Source organism: Phalaenopsis equestris, unplaced genomic scaffold (genome assembly GCF_001263595.1).
Source record: "Phalaenopsis equestris unplaced genomic scaffold, ASM126359v1 Scaffold000761, whole genome shotgun sequence".
Classification (NCBI taxonomy): domain Eukaryota; kingdom Viridiplantae; phylum Streptophyta; class Magnoliopsida; order Asparagales; family Orchidaceae; genus Phalaenopsis; species Phalaenopsis equestris.
In genome coordinates this window covers 2,295,144-2,318,335 of record NW_018165201.1, presented here as the reverse complement: position 1 = coordinate 2,318,335, position 23,192 = coordinate 2,295,144, and the positions used below count along the sequence as shown (strand labels likewise).

The window sequence follows — 23,192 nt, the reverse complement described above, 5'->3', positions numbered from 1 at the left end:
ACAATTTTGCAAGTAAGAATTTTTGGTTCTTTTCAGTTATTTGATAGATGTTGCTACTGGATTATGCATTTAGGGCTTGTGGCATTAAATCTCGTCCTACTATATTGACATTTATATGCCTAGGCTTCTTTGTATATAAACGTTGCTTCAATTATATAAAGGGAGATAGAATCTTGTTAGTTCCTACCAGGGCTCGAAATTACAATCATTGTCTTCACCATCTCAAACTTGATTAATCTTGCAATTTTTGTGTTCGATGTTTGGACCAAAAGGATAGTTATTATTGGTAGCCTTATCATTATCTTCACCTTTTCATTGGTAGCCCTATTTTCGATCACTAAATTTCTTTTATGTTTTTAATAATTTGAAGTCTAAAGAAGCAAGAAAAGAAAATGTAGATCTTCTGCATTGTGGGGAAAAGGTTTAAAATTGATTTGTTGTGATCTCTGTCTCAAAGAAATTGAATTGGGAAATAAGTCAGCATCAAATTTCAAAAAAGAGGACTGACATAACTTGACTAAAAATTTCAGAGGACCAACTAAAAGAGAGTAAGATAGAATGCATATATAAAGAATAAGTGGGATCAAGTGATCAACTAAAAAAGGATTCGAAATTATGGAAATAATTAAAGTGATGAGCTATAAGTTTTGGTTGGGATCATATAAAATAAACTATAGATGCATTGGAAGAATGGTGGAAGGAGAGATTAGAGATGAAATGCCCTTTTTTAATTCTACTGCTCCACACAATTATGTTATACCATTTGTAATATCATGATATTCAATAATCTATAGATCGTCCCTAATGCCAAAAAGTTTAAATTTAGTGGCATTGGCCCAGAACTAGAAAAGAAGTTAGACAAAATATTCTCTGGAGTGGTAGTCACTGGTGTTCATGTGTGGACCCCAAGCCAAAGAGTACACATTGGTATAATCGAGCATTTAGATTCTGAGCACAAAAAAGACTAAAGTGAAGAGTAAATTCGTAATGTCATCGAATATGCAGGATCCAATCGTCCAAGTGGCAATCATCGTCAAGGCCCCGAAGTGAAAAAAGAAAAAAAAATGTTCAGATTTTTTTTTAATGGATCTAACAACTAGTTACTAATTTTTTTTAATATTTCTTCTAGACCTACCACATCACTTGCACCATCATCTATTGCTGAAGTTATGAAAGTGTTAGAAGAATTTTTCAAAATTTGTGAGGACATGTCTTTATACCACTTTTCCATGAAGTTGTTAGAAGATCTCACAAAGATAATTTTTAAGTCAATGGGCGGAGCGTAGAGTTAATTAAATATGTTTCTTTTATGATGGTTGTGATCAATAAGTGTACTGATTTACATGTCATTTTGTTGCACTTTATTGATGTAATGTCTAAAACAACTTTCATATGTTTGAGACATTAATGTTGTGAGACATTCTTTTTTTTTTATTACATGAGGATATTAATATTTCATGATTTCTTTTAGATCAATGATGAATAATTGTGATAGACAGCATCATAAAAGAATAATTGTATATGTTGTGTGCTTAATATATAAATACCATATCTCATATATTGTGTGCAATCCTTGCATGACATCATCATATATCAAGGACAAATGAATATGAGAGTTTTTTTCTGGTCAACTAACGAGATTTCACATGTTCTGTAGGAAACAAGAAGTTTTTCTTGATTTATTGGAAAAGCTACATCAAAACCATGGCTTCTATGGGTCCTCCAAGATAACTTCAAAAGAAGAGTTAGCTACAACACTGAATATTCTATCACATAATGAGTTAATTAGAGCAGTGATAGGATTGATTACAACTTCTAAGAAACAATTAGTATGTATTTTTCAGTTGGTTCAGATGCTCTGATTAGTATACCTTCAGTGATTGTGACACCCTAAAACTTAACATTTCAAACAACGCCCAAAGATTTCGCATGATCCTCAATATATGTCATACTTTTAGGTAAATTGCAATATTCACCTTTTACAATTTGTACTTTATGTAATTAATATCACATCTCATTTAACAAATATAGATTCGCATTAGTGTCGTTGACGAAACATATTAATGCACGTGTATCTAGCTGTGAAAAAGTTCCATCACGAACATTGCGGTTCACTAACACATAATGTTATGGTTGCATGTGATTTTAATGTGTTTCACATATAAAATGGTTGGATGGAAGGGCAAAGCACATGATAGTCGTATCTTCAATTTTATTGTGTCAAATACAAATTGTAATTTCCCAATATCGCCTCTAGGTAAGCATGCATACAAAACAAATTTCTTATTTTACATTGAAAATATTATCTTGTCGATACTGGTTATCCTTTACAACATATCACATTCCCAGAGACAAAAAATCGCATCTCTGATTTTGAAAGATAATTAGGGGAAGAAAAGAAAATCAACAAGAGACATTTATCTTTACATGGTATTAGTGAGATAGCATTTAATATTTGGAAAAAAACAAGTTATTCTTCCAAATATAAATGCATATCCTTTTAAAAAATATGTGAAGCTTGTCGCCGTAACAATGATTTTATATAATTTATTCATCAACATCTTACGGTATTTGACAATGATTTTAATAGTGTTGAAGAAAATTAATCAAATATTCCTCCTAAGTATTTGAGTACTGCTTGGGGTAGTCAATATCACAAAATTGATTGTAATATAGCTGACTTGCACACGGGATGGGGAGAATGTTGAAGATATGATTGAGTTGCGAGAGCATATTACAAAAAAAATTAATGAATGAGTGATTATTGTAAGTCATCATATAAAGAAAGGACATTAATGTCCTTACGTTGATTGTTTTTTAAATGATATATCTGTGGATCATTTCATGATCTATTATATTTATTTCTTCTTATGAGCATTTTGCATTATATCCCACTTGGATGGTCATTTAGGAAACCATGAGTTTTTTATTTATTTATTTTTTTTTTTGCATGTTTTTTTTAACTTGGAGGTCTACGATAAGATATATGACCTTAGTGGTTTTTCTAGATTGAGTTTGCATTGCTTTGATTTCTGACATATACAAGTTTGGTATCAAAGCAACCCAAATCTCCGTTTAGAGTCACATGACCTTAGGAGTTATTTTGGAGGAACTTTATGTCGTTATGCTTCTACAAAATATACGAGTTCAGTATTAGTTGGTTAAAGGCAACCAAAGTCACCTTATTTTTAGGTCTTCTACCACTAGAAAGGTAGATTATTCATTAATTTATATTTACTCTAAGACCTTAATTTTTTAACTTTATATTTATATTATTGATATTCTTAATATTTAATTTTTATTGTAACATTATCATTGTATATTAATAGAAGCACATTTTATTAATTAAACTATGGTTTGTTGGAAAATATGAGTTCAAGGACTTCTACTATCTATAGAGTCATATACTGCAACTATGAATTGCAACAATGTGTATTTATATCACGACGAGAAACCAACTATGAGAGAAAATTTTATAAGTGTTCCAAAAATAGATCAACAGAGAACTACGACCTCTTTAGATGAGTCGATAAGTTAGAGGTGTCTACTTCAGATAATGATCATGCATGAAGAGTAGCTTTTAAAAGAAAATTTTCAAATAGACTTGATCGTTTGGATATTAAAAGTAATGTTATAATAATATTACTTATTATAATTTTAACTTTCATGTTACTCGACCTTATATGATGTATAATTTTTTTATGTACTATTTTGAGCATGCAACTTTTTGAGATTTTCTTAAATTTATTTATGTTGTTCTTTATGAGTTAATTTTGAAATGGATAACTTACAAACAACACGTGTCCATAAGAGCAAGGCGAACTTTATTTCAAAAACAACTGCAACATAATTGATACACAACTGAACTAACTAAATTAACATAGTTTAACCAACAGCAGCTTCTTCTGAAAGCTACAACACAACTTATTCAAACGAATGCAGCTGCCCCAGACAGACCCTTAGAGTTGCTCTGATCATGGGTTAGCTTGATAATCTTGAAATTTTTTTTAGCTAAGTGTATATTTTTATGTGTTCCTAACATTTGAATTTGCTTTTCTAGTCTTTACTTGAAATTTAATGCTCAATACTGCAAAAAATTTATTTAAATATTATTAGAACAAACAAACTAATGTTTGTGAACATCAAACTACTTGATACAAGTTTAGAATCACATGATTAATATGAACCCTATCTTGAAAAATTATTTTAAGGGTCAATAAACGGCCCATTATTAAGACATCTTCTACAACTTCTAAGATTGTTTATGCTCCTCTTATAAAAATTGTTATAGAACAGCTCTACAGTTGATTCTCTTGACCCACCTAAACGCCTCAAAAGTTATCTAAAATGGAGATGAAAACTATATGAGTTATCTCTTGGATTAGATCTTGCTTACAAAGTTACAATGACTCAACTTTTAGGAGAGCATTTCCTTCCTTCAAATTCACCTTCTTGACTTTATGCTTAAAAAATGATGCTTACATTAATTAGATATAATTACTTGAATGGATAAAATCTTAGACCCAAGTCAAGCCTAAGTGTTGCTATATAGTGACAAGAGAAGTTTTCTCCAAAGAATTAATAAAAATCTATGCTTTTGTGTGATGGTGGGTAAAGAACGAGAGCATTGTTATTACCTACAAAAATGGAGAAAAATGTTCCCTAATAAAGTCATTGGAAATCTGTGAACCCTTGAAGAAAGTCTCCACGATTTAGAGGAACTAGATATACAGCGTTTAAGAAAAAAATTAAAAAACTAGAGTTCACCGTAACTTTACAGTTATGCTTACATCTGCAATCAAAACTTCACATTATCATAAGCACCCAGACATGATTACCAGTCTAATTGGGGGAGAGCACTCCCCATTAAAAAGATCTCAAAACTTATGTTTTATATGATTCTCTACAGGTAGATTCATACATGTCGATAACACAAAGAAGTGGGTGCTATGGCGTATAATATGGTGCAGAGCAAAGGAAGAAATAGCGCAAGCTATGTACACTATCCACAAGAAATATCATATGGCTCATGGCCACCATGGCATGCACCATTTTAATTTTAATATTTTAAGGTGATAAATTATATTTATATTATTTATCATTTAGTTTATTTTATTAGATAATTTATAGTCCATAAGATTCTTGGCCTGCTCAACATAGCTTCGTCTCTTTCATTTCAACTCTAGGGCATCACATTACATTGTGAACCACAAGTTCCCTCACAAGTCTCATCCCTCTCTACTTTAACCTCGGATACAACTCTCACACCACATGCCACCTGCCATCCATTCAAACAGCGAGCCTTTAATCTCAAGCCCTAGTCCATTCAACACGGAAGTCATCCCTCCCTACTTCAACCTGCATGCTGTCAATTTCAGCTTCAATGTGCACACAACACGCGCTTGCTCTCACCAAAGGACGAAAAAGAAGGGCATTACAAGGCTTCAATAAAGATATCAGCTCTCGTATTGGACGCCAAATTTGCTTATTTTCAAATTGCATTTTGCTAATCAAAATTTTAGTCTACACATCTTAGTATAAGTTATCTCTGTTAGTATAAAGTACGCAAAATAATGTTTGATTTATTAAAAGTATAAAGACAGATTTGACAAGAAAATATACAATCTTGACAAAAGAAAATCATAGCAATTGCGTGATGTGTTTTTTTTTTTTTTTTTTTGTGGCAAAATTATAAAATGAAGAATTACTCGTCCAAAGTAACATTTTATTGAAGCTTTACCACTGCCCTCAAAATGAAAGGTGAAATTCAAAAATATTTGAAAAAGAAGAAAGAGTTAAAAGACTAAAATAATGACACTTCACCTGTTGATATTGATGACAACTAAGATTTTGATATGATATTGTACGATGATATCTTATGAACTGGAAAAAAAAAACCAGAAATATTTGAAAAAGAAGAAAGAGTTAAGAGACTGAAATAATGACACTTCACCTGTTGATATTGATGAAAATTAAGATTTTGATATGATATTGTACAATGATATTTTATGAACTGGAAAAAAAAAAACTATACAACTAAGTCAAATGCATCTAATCAAATTCCAATGAATTGTAATTGCTTAAAGCCAAAGATTAAAGGATCAATATCTATCTTTTTACTCCAAATCCAATATAGAAGGTAAAGCAAAAAATAAGAATAAAATGTAAAAAGAAATGGATGTTACTGAGAAGATAATGAGAGAGAATAGTCCAAGCGTTTTTTTGTTAGATGTATGATGTTGACATTCTCTTCAATACAGTTAAGTATGATAGCTTTCCAGCGGTAATTAGGGATGTCAATTTAGCTCGTTGTTCGTGAACAGCTCATGTTCGGCTCGTTAAGCAGCTCGTTCGTTAAGTCTAACGAGCCGAACACGAACAAATTTTTAAGCTCAAAATGTAAACGAGTCGAACACGAACAACAGTTTGTTCGCTCGTGTTTGGCTCGAAATGGCTCGAAAAAAAAATATCTATAACTTTTTATATAACAATATATTACATATATTATTTATATAATAATATAATATATATATTTTTGTCTAGGTTTAAATCATAACAATCATAACACCTATTTTGTCTAGGTTTAAATCATAACACCTAATGTGACAATGTGGTTAGTGTCTTCTTTTGTATAGATTTGATCCAGGTTCGAATCCCACACTTTACATCTATTTTTCTCAATTTTAGTTTAACGAGCCAATTTCGAGTCGAACACGAGCCGAACACGAACACGAATATTTAAATCGAGCCGAACACGAACACACTGTTCACGAGCCGATTTCGAACACGAGCTATTTCGAACGAGCCGAACACGAGCTCGCTCAAGCTCGGCTCGTTTACAGCCCTAGCGGTAATAGAGATTTAGATAATTTGATGATGAGATGAAATCGCCAAGCAATAAAAAGGTGCAGGTTCCATGCATGAAGAAATGGGCAGGGCAAACACATCAGCTATTGCAATGCCATAACGAAATTTACCTTAGACATGATTGTTCTCTTTATGGCTGGTGGTTCAACACCAAATTATGGAAAAAAAACTTTAGTCAATTTTCTTACGAATAGATCAAAAGAAGTTGCATTCATAAATCAGCTGATGACCATCAACCAACTCCAGCAGAGCACCCTTATCAAGAGAATGGAAGCCCTCCAACATATTTGTAATGAAAAGAGTTCCTGGCACCAGGCATTTATTCATGTTGCCAAGAACCAACTATTGAAAGTTCGCGGAGATCATCCGGAAGGGACTCTGCCATAAGTTTTAACGGATTTGGCACTTGTGAATGTCAATATGGTGCATAGAAAACTACAATTAGGCGAGTGATCTCGTAATAAGTAAAGTTCAAAGTTGGAAATGGGAGCAAAAAAAGCTCGCCAGTGATGGGGATCGGGGACTGGTCGAGCTCCAGAGTATCGAGCTTGAGAAAGGAAAGTCTCCTCCAAAAAGCCCTCGTCGACGGAGCTCTGGAAGGCTTTGAATCTAAGGTTCCGTCGTTCGCCGGAGAATCCCGAAGAAGACAACGGAGGTTGAGAAGGCTGAGAAAATGCTTGCATGTTTTGTTCTCTGCCTTCTCAACCTCCTTCGGGATTCTCCTATGAATGACGGATCCTTAGATTCACAGCCTTCCAGAGCTCCATCGACAAGGGCTTCTGGAGGAAACTTTCCTCTCTCAAGCTTGATACTCTGGGGCTCGACCAGTCCCCGAACCCCATCACTGGGGTTTTTTTTTTTTTTTTTTTTTTTTTTTTTTTTTTTTTTCTGTTCCCATTTTCCGACTTTGAACTTTAGTTCTTACGAAATCACTCGCCTAATTGTAGGTTTCGATGCACCATATTCACATCCACAATTGCTAAATCCGTTAAAACCTATGACAGAGTCCCTTCTAGATGATCCCCGTGAAATATCAACATCATCTCAATTGGTTCTTGGCATAGGAATAAATGTCCGGTGCTAGGAACTATTTACAATACAAATACACTGGAGGGCATCCATTCTCTTGAAAAGGGTGCTCTTCTAAAGATGGTTGATGGTCATCAACTGATTTATGAAGAAATTTTGAACTTGGATTACATAACAATATCTTACATGAAAGAAGGAGAGAGCGAGGGAAATAGTATGATGAAAGATATCTTGCATGCAACGGCACATTTATTATTATTATTATTATTATTATTATTATTATTATTATATACATTGTAGATTTGTTAAGGATAACAATAAAGATAAAAAATAACAATGAATCAAGTGCATACATAAGGTGTGAAAGACTTTTTGATATTCCACCTGCTATGAGAGAAAGGACAAATAAGATAGTTTTAATTAAATTATAATTAGATTGAATAATATTTTAATTTTTAAATAATAAAAAATTGTTAAATACCATCAACTGATTGATAATTACTATATAGCCAAAGGCTCCACACTTATGCAATCCAAGTATGCGGCATAACCTATACTTCATCCGAATGTGAACTCAATTAGAGCATATTGGAGCAACTGCCAAATACAAATTGGTTATTACATATTATCATGAAACTTTGTAATTTAATAATTTTAATAACTTTGCAACTTCGTAACAAAAGGATCATGGAAGCCTTAAAATTTTAATTTATGTGAAATATAAGAAAACCTTGATTAGCAAAAAAAACCAATACAACATTATTACCCATATCTCTTTAAATGATATAGAAGATGCTAATGAATAATTAGTAGAAAAAATAGATGGTGAGTTGATGAAGATAATGAATCGATTACTAGTAAGAAATAACAAGGAAGATATGACATGGAGTTCTGTTGAAAAGCCAATGACATTTATAAAAAAATATATAGATAATCTTTGAAGGCAATCTAAAGGTAAAGTAATCTTGATCTAAATGTAAAGTTGTTGCCCTTGAATATATAGATGATGAGGCTGATGAAAAAGATTATGATTTAGAAGATACTTATAAGATGAAGAAAACAAAATTTATGATTCTCAAGATGACTAGTTTAATTTATTACTTGTAGTCAAAATTGTAATCTTTTAAATTTTAAGTGGTTTAAGGCGTTGAGCACTTTGGCTCTTTTTATTATCATGATTTTTATCTTCCAATTTAATTTTATTTCATTTAACAACAATTTTATTCATAATTATTTAATCTTTTATGACATCTAAAATAGAACGTACTGCACTATGCATTATGGTTCCAAGAGAATATTTGGGTCATAATGTGCTATTAGCCATTGACAAATATTGATGTTTTGTATAGTAACGCCATGCCACATCACTCCATTTTTGTGAAACATAGTTGTGGTTATGAAGTAAACCCTTTCATGATCCTAATACCATCATTAAGGATCATCTTAAAAGTTCAAATCCAAAGGATTAGCAATCCTTAGCGCATAACCTCGAGTCAAGCTTTAAATATATAGTTATGAATACTAGTTGAGCTTGTGATGACCATTTGATCGGAGACAACAAGCAAATATGATTCTAAGTTAGATTCAACAAAGCCTAAGCTATGATGATAGGCCCATTAATAGCCAGCAAGCAATCCCTAAGATTCACAAGTAAACATATACCAAGGGCATAACTGGAAGGTAAGACTGCATATATTTCATTGGTAGAGGGCTTGCCTAACCAGATAGACTAAATAGCTCATAGGCATAACTCATAGGCACAAAGCATGGCCAATCATGACTTTGGGGCATTATGAATGAATAATAATAAACCTACAAGAAACATGGTATAATTGATTCAATTTTATGAGAGTGAAACTTAGATCAATCTATGGAGGTGACGCCTCAAGCATAATTAGTTTAAGTTTTGGGTAATGTGTGTGTTGGAATGAAGCCCATGGCTTGATGTTGGGTATTATAATGCCACCCCCATATGGTGGATGCCTATACCTGTGACAGAGTAGAAGAGTCTCAATAAACACTTGGTGTGAAATTTGATGTTTATCATGGGGTACACAGGTGCTTATGGCATATTTGATGCAAGACATGCTTTTGTACCCCATAGGTGACAACACGGCATTAGAACATACAAATATATAGATACACTTTCCTTTTACCATACACAAGAATCTTAGCACACATTTTAATAAACACATATATCTATTAAGACAAATCAATGCCTTCAAACAAATATTGATGCATTGCAGTTCTCTCCTTGAAAGAACTCTGGTGCCTTAGCATGCATATCAATATCCTGCATTTATTCACTAAAGGAACACCAATGTCTTACCATACTTACAGAGAGAGAGAGAAGGACCCAATGGTACAAAGTACCTCAGCTCATATCCAGATGTGATGCATTTATTACCAATGGTGTATCAATGCCTTAAGCATGTATATCAGTGAAAAGTATTTATCCACTTAAGATGCATTGATTCCTTAGCATATACCTTATTGTGTTATGCCTTAGCATCAATATCGAGATGATGACTCAACTATGACAACCATATGAACTGGGACATGATAAGATCACAACTCAGTCCTTGGCAATTATGACTGTTTAATCAGGTGGATATCATATAATGTTTAAGTTATACCTTTGCTTCAATATTGAAATAATGACTTCTCTAGGACCAATATCAATTGGAGATCAATTGTCATAACCAAGTCCTTGACTGTACTAGATAAAATTGTTGCGTCACATAATTTTAAGTAATGCCTTAACATAAATAGCAAGATGATAATTAAACTAAGGCCTTCACATTAATGCGGTCAAACAGAAATTCATAGATATTACACATGATCAATTAAATTTTACATTATGTAATTTTAAGGTAAAACCGAAAGTATGCCTTAGTATGCTTATCAGATCACAACTCAACCAAAGACTATAAGATTAACATGGAATTAGCTAGGTTCAACTCAGAAATCTGCCTATTCTGAACGATCAATTGGATTGACATCAAGTAATTTTGGGGATGGGCCCTGTGGTATAATATTGGTTTGGATCAGTGCCTAGAAAACATTATTGATAATTTGATCATTTATGCATCAACTGGGACCCTTAGAATACTTAACCTTTAGATATGATAAAGTGATGGGCAACAAAAAATCATGTGACTCCTTTAGCATTTCCACAAGGTCTAATGATGGCACGATTGTATGAGTCTACTAATTTTTCATTGCAAAACACATTATAAATACTTTTGAAACCTCGACAAGCACAGATAGGGCTGCAAAAAAGCTCGTTGTTCACGAACAGCTTGTGTAGCTTGTCACGTGTTTGATTCATTCGTTAAGCAAACAAAGCCAAATCCTAACAATTTTTTTGAGTTCGATTTATAAACGAGCAGAACACAAACAAATGCTTGTCCGTTCGTGTTTGGCTCTTTTTTGCTGGAAATAATTAAATTATTAAATTTATTTATATTTATTTGTATATTGTATTTAAAAAAAGCTAGATTTTATTATTTTTAAAAATTATTTGAATGATAGAATTATAAAAATCATAATTTTATGTTTTATATATGTAATACATAAGATTTGTTGATATGTATGCAAATTCCCCTAATATAAATACAAATTTTATTGTTAGATATGTAAATGACCCCGTAGCTCATGGGCCTCACCATTCACGCCTGCTCACAACAACACATTTAATAATATATATATATATATATATATATATATATTCCGTTGTTGACCTCGCTTTCGGTGGAGGTGTAGTTTTCCCCTCCTTAGTAGTCTAGGATCTAGCTGTAGGACCTTTCTGTTGATTACTCTTAGAAAACTAGTGAAGAAGCCCTCCCCGTTAGCAATTCTGGACTTCTCTTTGCTTGACTCGACGTTCCATGTAGTAGTCTTGATCGCTATTGCCTAGCAGGTAAGACTACTACGAAGGAACTCAGGAAGCATTCCTACAGGATTGACGGCTTTAAGATTGACTCTACTCGTTGGTTTGGCGCCGCTGCGCTCTTCACCGTCCTGTTTAATCGAATTCGAACCGAAATTTTCGTAGAATTCAAACCGCGACGCGTTTTTAGCCCGATCGGCGATGAGGTTGCCCGGACGACTCCGGATGACGAAACGGATTGCGTCCATGCGTCCGGAACGTCGATTTTGCTTAAGGGGGACGTTCGTTTTATTGCGACGGCGCGTCTTGGGGAAAATACCTATTTAAGTGTTTCATAATAATAAATAATATTTTATTATTATTATTATTATAATTAATAACCTATATTAAAACCCTTAACCTAAATTTCTTTCCCCTCCCCGCCTCATCCCTTCGAACCCGTGGGCCTGCCTTAGCCCTAGGATGGCTCGTTCGGTCGCTCGGCCCACTCTTTCGTGCCATTGAGGAGGCTTCGTTCCCGCGTTCGCCTCTCGCACGCGGGACAGATCACGTAGGCGTCCATCCCTCGTATTTTATCTTCTACCGCGGATTGTATCCTCTGCGAGGATCTAATCATCCGCATCTCTCGATCTCTCTACCGTATCTTCTTAATCATTCGTCTCCTTTGCCCTTAGCGTATATGAGAGCTCCTCTGTGAAGCTTCCAAGGGGGCCGAAAATCTTTCTAAGGGAGAAAACTCTGCTCTTTTTCTTTCTCACTCACTTCTTTGATCTTCTGGTGCTTGAATCGGTTTCCTCCTGCTGTTGGGAGAGGAAATGAAGTTCCGGAGTGCTTTTAGAGTTTATGTGTTACCTTCTTTTTACTTCAAAGAGGTACCTTCTTCCCTCTCCCCCTGTGAGTTGTCTGTGTTCGGCCCTGCTCTTTACCGAGCCCCTGTGCTTTATGTGTGCTCGTCCCTGTTCTCTGTCGAGCCCTGTTGGCATGCTAGAATAGGGAGATTACTATTTACCTCATTCCTAAACATGTTCTAGCTTACGCTTCATACATTTGTTATGTGGAAATGACATTTAAAAGCTTGAGGGTGTGTATTTCCCTCCCCCTCACTTTCTCGGTGCTTTACTGGCTCTCGGTTATGGCCTTGTCGAACCTCTGGTGATGATCTTGTGGTGTAGTGCTAGAAGTTTAGATTTGGTTAAGCAATGTGACATGTTATTAATTCTCTCTTTTACTTTGCTTATCTAAAGTGCTGAAGTCTCTTATGTATATCAAATATCTCCACAGTGAGGGTTTGCCCATTCACTCTCTTATGTATATCAAATATCTCCACATGATCGGTTTGGGTTTGCCTTGGTCGTGAACCTCTTTTGTGCTTTGGGCTGCTTTAGCCGTGAACCTTACCGCGAAACTCCAAAAGAGGACGGAAATAGGCTTGGGTTGCTTTAGCCGTGAGCCTTACTTGTGCCTTGGGTTGTCTTTGGTCGTGGGCTTTAGCAGTTGTCCCTTGCTGCCTTTAGCCGTGAGCCTCTTTTGGCCTTGGGTTTCTTTAGCCGTGAGCTTTAATAGCTCCCCCCTTTTCTTTTTGTTGCCCTGGCCGAGAGCCTTACCTGTTGTTCATCTCTTTGTAGTAAACCCGGTCATGAGTCGTCGTTACACTTTTTTTTTTATTTCCCGGATGGCTTTTCCTCCAGACTTCGCTTTTTGCAATACATTTCAGCTTGCTATATTTAAGAAATAACGGATCCCACGGGCGTACATGTTCGTTTTACATTTACAGAATGTTATTCCAGCATGTTATACTATTCTTGTTTATACCTGCTACTACCATGTACAGCATGTTATTCTATTCTTGTTTATATCTGCTACTGTTCTGTAAAACATGTTATATTGTTCCTTTTACTGTACTTGCCACCACTCTATATAGCATGTTATATTGTTCCTTCTACTATACTTGCTACTGTCATATATGGCATGTACATTGTTTCTTTTATTGTGTTTTATATTGTTTGTCTTGTACTGCACATTTTATATTACATAGTCTTAAGCATACCTCCTTTCCATATAGGATGTTTAGAGGACTATTATGATAGGGTCGTTAGGGTACCATAGGGTGGTTTGATTTGACATCATAACTGGACACCTTAGAAAACTTAAACTCGTCACGACAAGGAGCTTGGAGTTAGCGCGGTAGGCAGCACGACCATCTTCAACAGCAGAACATGTCTTCCCCAGCAAAACTATTCTTTTCCTAGAATTTAAAATAACAATCAATAGGATTTCGAGGTTGTTCGCCTAGCGCAACATAAATCCTGAATCTTTTTCGTTAGGTATTCATATGGCTCTGTTGTACGATCTAAGCCCTACCCTAACTCGTTTTAGGATTCTTTCTGAGGTTGTCGTCCTTTACGACCTAAATCCTCACATCTTCCAGGCTATTTGTGTGAGCGTTTCACACGAATGTAAGCCCTAATTAAACAAAATTGGCAGGATAAAAAACTTGAATATTCCTCCTCAAAACTGAAGCCAAACCATAGGATAGACTGGGAAGCCACCATGGATCTCCTCTGGATCTGTGGCATCCCCTAGTTCTTTCTCCTTTGGATCTTTTAATAAATGTCCCAATTTTAAATCATTCCCTTTTGCACATCTCTTTGTCTAATTTCGTTGAAAAGTCCTATCCTTTTGAAGTCCTTGAAGATAATTTTTCCTAATTTTTATTGAGAGTATTCTTAAGTGATTTCGGTCATTTAAGATGTAATTAACTATAGGGGCTTGCCCTTATAGGGAGCATTTCCGAACCCAGCTTAAAATAAACCTTATTTATTTTTTTATATTAAATATGGGAATTTGTCGGCAAATGAAACGGTTTCGCAGACCAAACGGACGTCATATATATCTTAGTTTATCTGATCGAGCCTTATCCTCAAGTCTTGTGTTTATCCCTCAGGATAGATACAGGATTTGAGGTAAAGCGCTCTTTCATTTAAACTATAAAAAATATGAGGTCAGTTTGATTTTCATATTTGATTTTAAACTTAAATCTATATGTAAATTAAAGCGTTCTTTCGAAGCAGACGATGAAATTTCGATTCTCGTGACTGACAGCTTCTCACGGGAGACTCCTTCCCCAATCCACCCATCCACCCTTTTCCCCGCCGACATCCGCCAAAATAGAAATTTCATTAATGAAAAAGAGGATACAGAGGTTTTAGTGAGCAGCTACTAAGAGTCCACTCACAAGGCATACATGACTCGAAAAAGGTAAAATGTACAAGTGTATGTGTGAGTGTGTGTGTGCCTATATATATATATATATATATAGGCACACATATAAACTAAGAAGAAATAGGTGGTATCATATGTATATAAATTTATGAAATAAAGTTACGCGGCGGCCACTTCCAAATATTTTACCTCACTGCCTAATTTTAGTCCCACATAAAGAGTATACAATTACTGCTTGATATTTAAATCAATAAAAGTAGATTGAAAAGGAAAGAAGTCATCAGCGCATGGTGGCTCGTAGTCTGATACTGTGCATACCATTTTAAAAAATTAAAATGTTAAATTCAAATTTGAGTCGATTTGTTCAGTAATTAAACGAGTCGGACATAAACGAATTCAAAAGCTTAAATCGAACCGAACACAAACAGGCTTTTCACGAGCCAATTCGAACGCGCGCAATAAAAAATTTTTATAAGCCGAACACGAACAAGCTTTAAGCTCGACTCGTTTACACCCCTAATCACAAAGAGAAAGAGCCACATGGCATTTCTTTCTACAACCTCTTCAATGCTTTTAGGCATCACAAAAGTAGTTTGACAACACCAAGCAACCGAAGGCACAACCTAACCTCACTAGAATCTTCAAAATAATTTATGTACGTTGACAGTACATGAATCAAGATCCAAAGTCTACTTAGATTTTTTTTTTATTATCATTTGGAGTTTAAGGTATCTGCAATAAGGGTAAATCTAATTGAAAAACTCCACACCTCATTCCATAAATATTATAGGGGTTATATAGCAGGTGAGAAACTGCATAACCTTAGTTCATAAATGCTATAGGAGCTATACATAAGTCATTGTCACCAAAATCAAGCCGCACCTACGCTCATCCACACAAAATTAAGCCCATCCTAGATTTGGATTACAGGCATAATTGTGTTGAAGAGTACAGTATTAAACACTTGCAGGGGATACCGAGAACTCAGCTTTGCTCAAGAAGTTCATAATGGTACTCTAACAGGCTCCTGTTAATCAAATGGGATTGTTGGTGTGGTTCTAAAGAAGGAAAATGGAGGAGTTTTGAATATTGTGAATGATTGCATAATGATTGTTGATTGCTTAGTTTATCAATGAGGCCTCACCGAAGATAGCAAGTAACATGCTCTTATGTTTTCCTTATTTTGTCAAGCATTCTATATTATATTGACAATTAGCCATATGGGCATTTAATAGTTGAAATTGTTTAACCATGATAGATATTGTAACGAGCATAGGAAAGGCTAGTTGTATCATATGGGTTATTGCCGCATTGAGGAAATGAATATATATGACTTTGTAAGTTAATTGTTTTACCATAATGGCATTTATCCATCACACCCTTTAACCTATTAACCCATTTCATAAATAACATATAACCTTGAGTTCATAATGGAATTGTATAAGGATGTAACTTGATTAATTAAGCGAAATAAGTGGCTATTTTTAGAATGGTCAAAGATATCATATTGGGCAATTAAAGATATCCTAAAGTTTGCATGCCAATCCTAAATAACTTTTAATCAAGGCTTAGTTGATTTGACTTAGATTCCTCTCAGTTTCGGTGCACCTTTAATTAAGCCTTACCCAACCTAGGTTAAGTTTATTTTGATGCTTTCCAAGGCCTAATTTTGGTATCTTTTAATTTTTGAAAAAAAAAAAATAATCCAATCTTCACTCAAGTCAATTATGGATGCAACCTTGGATAAACCCCAACCAGTACAATTTAATACATGTTAAGTTGATGCTTGAAACAATTTCAATGCTAGCATTTATTTGAAAAACAAAATTCTTTTGCAAAGATTGTAAGTTTTTTTATGAAAGAATTTGACCACAAAACATAAAACATTAGTTAGAAATATTTATTTTAGAGGAATAAAATAACAATCAAAACAAATGATTTTATAATAAAATGCTAAAATTTAAAGGTGAAAAATTATTATTCTATCAAAACTATAGTTTAGCTGAGCCAAATATACTGTAGGTTAAGATGACTAGTTCCATTGAGAATTTGTCATAGAAGTTTATCCCAGATCTATCAATTCCCATTGAACAACACAGCCCATGACTGCTTGCAAAAATATTTTTATCAGGTTGGAACAACTACCTCCTATGACAAAGCAGAGCAAGATCCATGATAACCAAGGATGAAATCATCATGGAATCTTGATCTAGTTCATCATCAATCCCTCTCACCGTCTATTCTAAGCAAAAAGTAGTAGACTTATCAATATAAAACTAAAGTGTTTCAACTATATGCTAAGCATTTAGCACCTAATGACTAGCCTTAACCGAAAGTTTCCTCCAGTTATTAAGACAATTAATTACTCATAAAAAGATGCGCCTATAGGGAACTTAGAACCGGGACCAAGTCCTTACAAAATGAGATTGAAATATCCGAATAGTGTCTTATCTAAAATATAATTTATCTTCTAAACATTTGATCCTAGTCGAGACAAAAAAAACCCCCTCAAGAGAGCCAAACATTAATTTTCAAACCTCATAAGTTTTTAGAACTTCCAAGTTATGCTTTTAAATGAACATGCTAGTCAAGAAGATGCAACAAATACAATTTAGAATAAAATTTGGACGTGTGATATCACATAGTTCTCTCTCTCTCTCTCTCCATTTGATATTTTATGGTGAATGTCCAAGCTTATAATCAGCCCTTAAAAAACTTATCTTGAATTATAGTGCATCTCAGAAAACACCTTCTCAAAATGGAGATTAGAATAATGGAACCCATATAATAGGCTGAAGATGTTGCAAATCATACCTTGGCAGGTTTGGGCATACAAAACAATCCATTTGTCATACCATTTCTTTAATTTAACACATATAGAATATAAAAACTTTGAGAAAGTACATGCTAAGATTGGACACCTTATAGGTACTTCGACATTCCAAGCATCATGTCATAAAAAGAATTTGAGATGGTGCATGCCAATGTTGGACACCTTATAGGCACTTGGACATCCCAAGCAACATGTCAAAAAAGAGAAAAAAAAAATGTACGAATTCTTAATCCTCTAAATATTTTTTGAAAATGCTCATATACTTCCCCAACACTAAGCATACACTTAGAAGGGAGTGCGAATACATTAAGAACATAGATTGGTCATAATCTTTGTGATCCGGATCAAGTTATATCAAGTCCAATTTCACTTTAGTTTCTTCTTGAGCTTTCTCTTGATCACTATATGTTCATTTCTACTTAACATTCACACAATTTTTGTGCTTCGTAGACACTATTGTAACATACCAAAAATAGAGATATAAAACAAATAGCAACACTTAAAAAATATCAAAGTGGTTTCAGTGACTATCACACATGAACAAGTTTAGAACTAAACAAAATTATAACCGAATTGTCTTTTTAGTTTAAATTTCCCTGGACCTCACATTCCTTTCCTTTTTTTCTCTCCCCAACATTACTTCCGCTCCTCGAACATCTCTCTTCCATAATCCTTATTTCTATTATGATCACCTCCAGCACAAATCGATTGAACTGTTTCACACGGTTCTCTCCCTCAAGCTTCCCTTGATACTCTTATCATTTTTATCATCAATGACCATGGTCTACCTAGTTGGGATCGCCTTGATAAATTTTGATTACTTGGTTCATTTCTGTCTAATATTTTTCATAAGATGACAACGCTATTTTCAACAAATATTGTTGCACTTCTAGCAACAACTTCTAACATCATCACATTTTCTTATTTCCCAATACTTCCATATAAATTTTGCCACCCTTATTATTACATCTTCTACCTTTTATTATAATTATCCAAATCATGTCAAATGAAATTTTCACTTCCTTTTCTACAGGAGGTACTACTCTTACCATCTCTTTTATATGCTAATTTTTAATCTTCTACTCTTATTATAGAGAATTTAAATCTTTATCAATCTTCTAGCTTAATTTTAACAATACTTTCAGTTTTCAAATCTACTTGACATGTCCCAAACATGAAAGCATCCTGCTTCTCTAAGTTGAATCCCCAAGGCTCTGTGGTGTAGTATTTTACATCCGAGTTTCATTGTTCAACATATTTCAACAAAAAACATATAAGAAAAAGAGAATGTGGAGGAGCCTTGATAGGAATGGCTTTCATAATAAAGAACACTTTTTTTCCTCAAGAAAAAAAGAGATGATTTATCATCATTGGTATAGAAGTATATTTATACTTTCTAAAGGACATTTAGTAATAGGAAAATTAAAATACATAACGCACAATTCTTGTGAATTTATATATTTAATACCTAAAGTATGATATTTACATTTATAACACATTGGTGCTATAAACATATGCATAAAAAGATACATTTGACTTTTTAATGTTAGTAAAAATGTATTTTTGATTTGATGTTAATTTGAGTGTTATGAATGTAAATATTAAATTTAAGGTAATAGATATGTAAATACATAAGAATTATGTGGTATGTATGTGAATGCCCCTTATTAATATAATAAGAAGCATTCAAGGCCACATGCCAAGTCCTGCCTTTTTTTGTTTACATAAATTAGCCTATGAGAGGCCTGAAAATGTAAGAACATAATAAACCATAATCAATGCCCTTGTCAAAGAAGTCAACATAAATTACAAGAGATAGGCCATGGACTGTAAATACCTGGCATTCTGGTTGCCCTACTCTTTCAGGATACCCTCCCTTCATCCTTGCCACTGCCTGACATTGAACATGACCTAATCAAGACCATCAATACTATAGAACTTTGTCATAAAAGTTCATACATAAATTTGAAATAAGTATAAAAAAAACTCAAATAGCCCCAAATAAATATAAAAGTTGACAAAAAAAACTAGGTATGTACAGACCAAGATACTTACAGTAAAATATTCCACATAATTAATAATTAAAAAAGATAGGGAAATTTACATATATACTAAACAATTCTCATTTATTTACATATCTAACACCCAATGTTTTATAATTACACTTACAACACCTTGGTGTCATAAACCTATGCATGAAAAAGTGTACTTCAATTTTAAGAAGGTAGTGATGGTGGTATTTTTGATGTGATGCTAAAGATTTGAGGCTATGCTTGTAAATATGAATGTTTAAGTGTTAGATAAGTAAATACATATGAATTGTGTGGTATGTAAGTAAATGCCCCGAAAAAGATATCCATGAATAATGCATGAAATGCATACATGGAAACTCAATTTCACTTAATAAAAAAAAGGATATAAGCACAAACCATAAATAAAGCATGAAATACATCAGTATTCCCCCGCATAGAGGCGTACAATATATGCTGGCTTTTCCTGGAGGCCACTAAATGCATGAGATAACAAAAGAGTGGCCCTTACCTTTGATATGATTCAGTTCACACTCTGGATGAGCTGATAGTTTTTAGTGCCATTCTATTTTGAGATAATCAAAATGCCTTTTCTTAATCTCAATTTGTTTTTTTTTAATAGATGTCCATAACTACTAAATAAATATTCTAAGTTCTTTCTCTTCCACAAGAATGGTAACAGTCATACTGGAAACTTCTATAACACCGGCAACCCCAGTTAGATAAGGATTAATATTGTTCATAAGCAACATAACTAATTTAAGACTTGAGGCATTTACGTACATAGCTCCCAATTCCTATTTATATACATATCTAACCCCCAAACTTAGCTTTTTACTTTTTTGCCTTCTACATTTCTGCCAGCCAAACCTTTTATATCACCTCAGAAAATTTACTATTATAGCTTTTAAAAAGTGAAATGCACTTTTTCATGCATAGGCAAGGTGGTATGTGTATAAAACTTGCAGCTTAGCGGTGGTGGAGTTGTTAATGTTGTTGTATGTGTTAAACATGTAAATACATAGGAATGAAGTGGAATGTATTTCTTTAAACTTTATACAATCACAAGCAAAACAGCATAAAAACAGCATAAAAGTAAGGGTAAATGCTAGCAAAACAATTCAATGAGAGCAAAGCAATGAAAAACCAACTCTATATAAGGAATCAACAAAGTCGGAAATCACAAAAGCTCAAAAGATGCATTTCAACTAATAAAAAAAGCAAGCCAAATCTCTAAGATTAGTAATGTATTTCTTGACAGCGCTGAGATGCATCATATTGATGTCAAAGATATACATAAAAACCACTCAATTCTTATGTACTTACATATCTAACAACTAAACCTCAAATTTTGCATATAAGCCACCTTAACTATGCATGAATAGTTTCTTTCACTTTTTAAAAGTTAAAATAGTGGCATTTTTACGTGATATGAAAGATTTGTGCAGTATAAATGTAAGAAGTGAAAACTTTAGGTGTTAGATAAGTAAATACATAGGAATTGGGCCTTATGTATGTAAATGCACCAGAGTTTTCTTTGCTCAAAGCAGGGAGACATACATAAATAAATCGAAAAGTTAATGCGTGAAATCAATGGATCAAAGATATCTCTCGGCTGCAAGAATATTTTACTCAGGAAATAGAAAATAAATGACATGAAAAACGTTTAATGAAATTGCAAGAAATAACCCCATTAATACCAGATACGCAAACTATTTCAACGAAATTATTGAAAAAGCTTTAAAATTTACCAGCTTCCTGTTGGGGGGATGATTAAATCTGCAAGTAATACCAAATCTACAAAGGCCAGTCCTGAGATAATAAGCACAGTCTGCCTCTCCTGGACGCTCTGGATAAGGTCCGGGATCTATGGTTTCTCCTACTCTCAAACTCATTTGCCACATCGATTCTGCATCAGCACCAGATGCGAGCGTTAGATAGAAACTCAGCGCTAAGATGCAAAACGTTAACTTTTTCAGAAACTAGCCATAGTTGTGTGGGAGAATAAAGACAATCGCATGAATCAGAATAGGAGAATAAGGACAAAATTATATTATATTGATTAAGCGCGGATGCAATCAGTATCACATCGCCCATAACTGAGTAAAATAACCCAGAGCCATGTGAGGGCGAAAATGGAACAAAACCAAAAAGAAAAACAAAAAAAAAATCTCAGAGAAAAATTCTCCCAAATAAAATTGAGTATTCCAGTCATCTCAGCCGACAAGTTGAGTATTTTTCGAAGAACGTCGATCTCGAGCAGACACCATCATCAAGCTTGATTACAGAACAAGATGCACGAGAACAATAGAACCAGGAAAAAACCTTTTACACAAAGCTCGAAACCAAAACAAAGTCCGTAAATTTTCCAGTAAAATTACAACTCCCGAAATCCGCATGCAATATGGAACAACAACCCAGCCCAAATCCTCTCGACAATCCAACCATCATTTCCACCTATTTCAACGGCACCGCCATCCCATGCTTTAACAACAACAAAAAAAACGGGAAAAATAATGCGGCAATGCAACGATCGACCGTACGACGATAAGCGGATAATAGAACCGTGAACATAACCCTAGAGCGCGAAGCTCTGACCTTCATCAAGAGGGGTGGCGAGCGGGGCCGAGGGGGACAGCCACAGCTAAGGCCGCCGACCTCTGGGGTGGCAGTTGGACACCTCCGCCGCCATCGAAGTCCAATGGCCGACCACCGCCGTCGAAGTCCATTGGCCGGAAGCCGCCGCCGACGGCCGTCAGCCGCTGCGGATCCCTGTCGCCTTCTTGTAGAGAATAAAGGGAGGAGATGAAGGAAGAGGAAGGCGGAGGAAGGAGAGAGACAGTTCTGAGGAAAATGTGGGTAGAGAGAGAGAGGAAAAGAGGAGAGCTCTCCTCTCCACAAAGGAGTGAGGGAATAAGAGCCGGCCATATGAGAGCCAGTCGTTTTTCCCTTTTCACCGCGCGAACTAAAAACAATAATAACCAAAAAAAAACATAATGAGAAAATTCAACACATTTAGTTCTAATTGCTTTTTTGTGAATTTTAATCTTAATATGAGAATTTTAAAAATAAGGATGGAAGGGTGTTAATTTTATAAATAATTTTGTATTGAAGGTTATTTGTGTGATTGGCCCGTTTTAGCTATTTTTATAATTGTACATCAAGGATGTGATGACACAAATCCCAATGTGATCCAAAGGTCTAGAAAAGAAAAAGAGCAGCAAATGATAGATAAGAGAATGACAAAAAGAAGGATCAAAGTTCAGATCGATCGTACTCGAACAGATAGATCAAGCATGAGGAAAGAAGCTAGTTCCTT

At 34.4% G+C, this 23,192-nt stretch overlaps 1 protein-coding gene across 3 annotated transcripts in view; it reads right to left on the bottom strand.

Moving 5' to 3' along the window:
- LOC110030847 (zinc finger CCCH domain-containing protein ZFN-like) overlaps window positions 1–22,511 on the bottom strand; it is a 42,789-nt gene extending 20,278 nt beyond the window's left edge. For 2 of the 3 annotated variants that reach the window (XM_020733784.1, XM_020733782.1), the window contains exons 1-3: window positions 22,472–22,511; window positions 21,625–21,782; window positions 19,681–19,737 (exon numbers count right to left, since the gene is read on the bottom strand). In XM_020733784.1, coding sequence (XP_020589443.1) covers window positions 19,681–19,737; window positions 21,625–21,777 — 210 coding nt within the window. In that variant the 5' untranslated portion in view covers window positions 21,778–21,782; window positions 22,472–22,511. Of the gene's footprint in view, window positions 1–19,680; window positions 19,774–21,624; window positions 21,783–22,471 lie in introns of those variants that run through there. The other variant, XM_020733785.1, reaches the window with a different exon arrangement.
- Window positions 22,512–23,192: the final 681 nt, after the last annotated feature.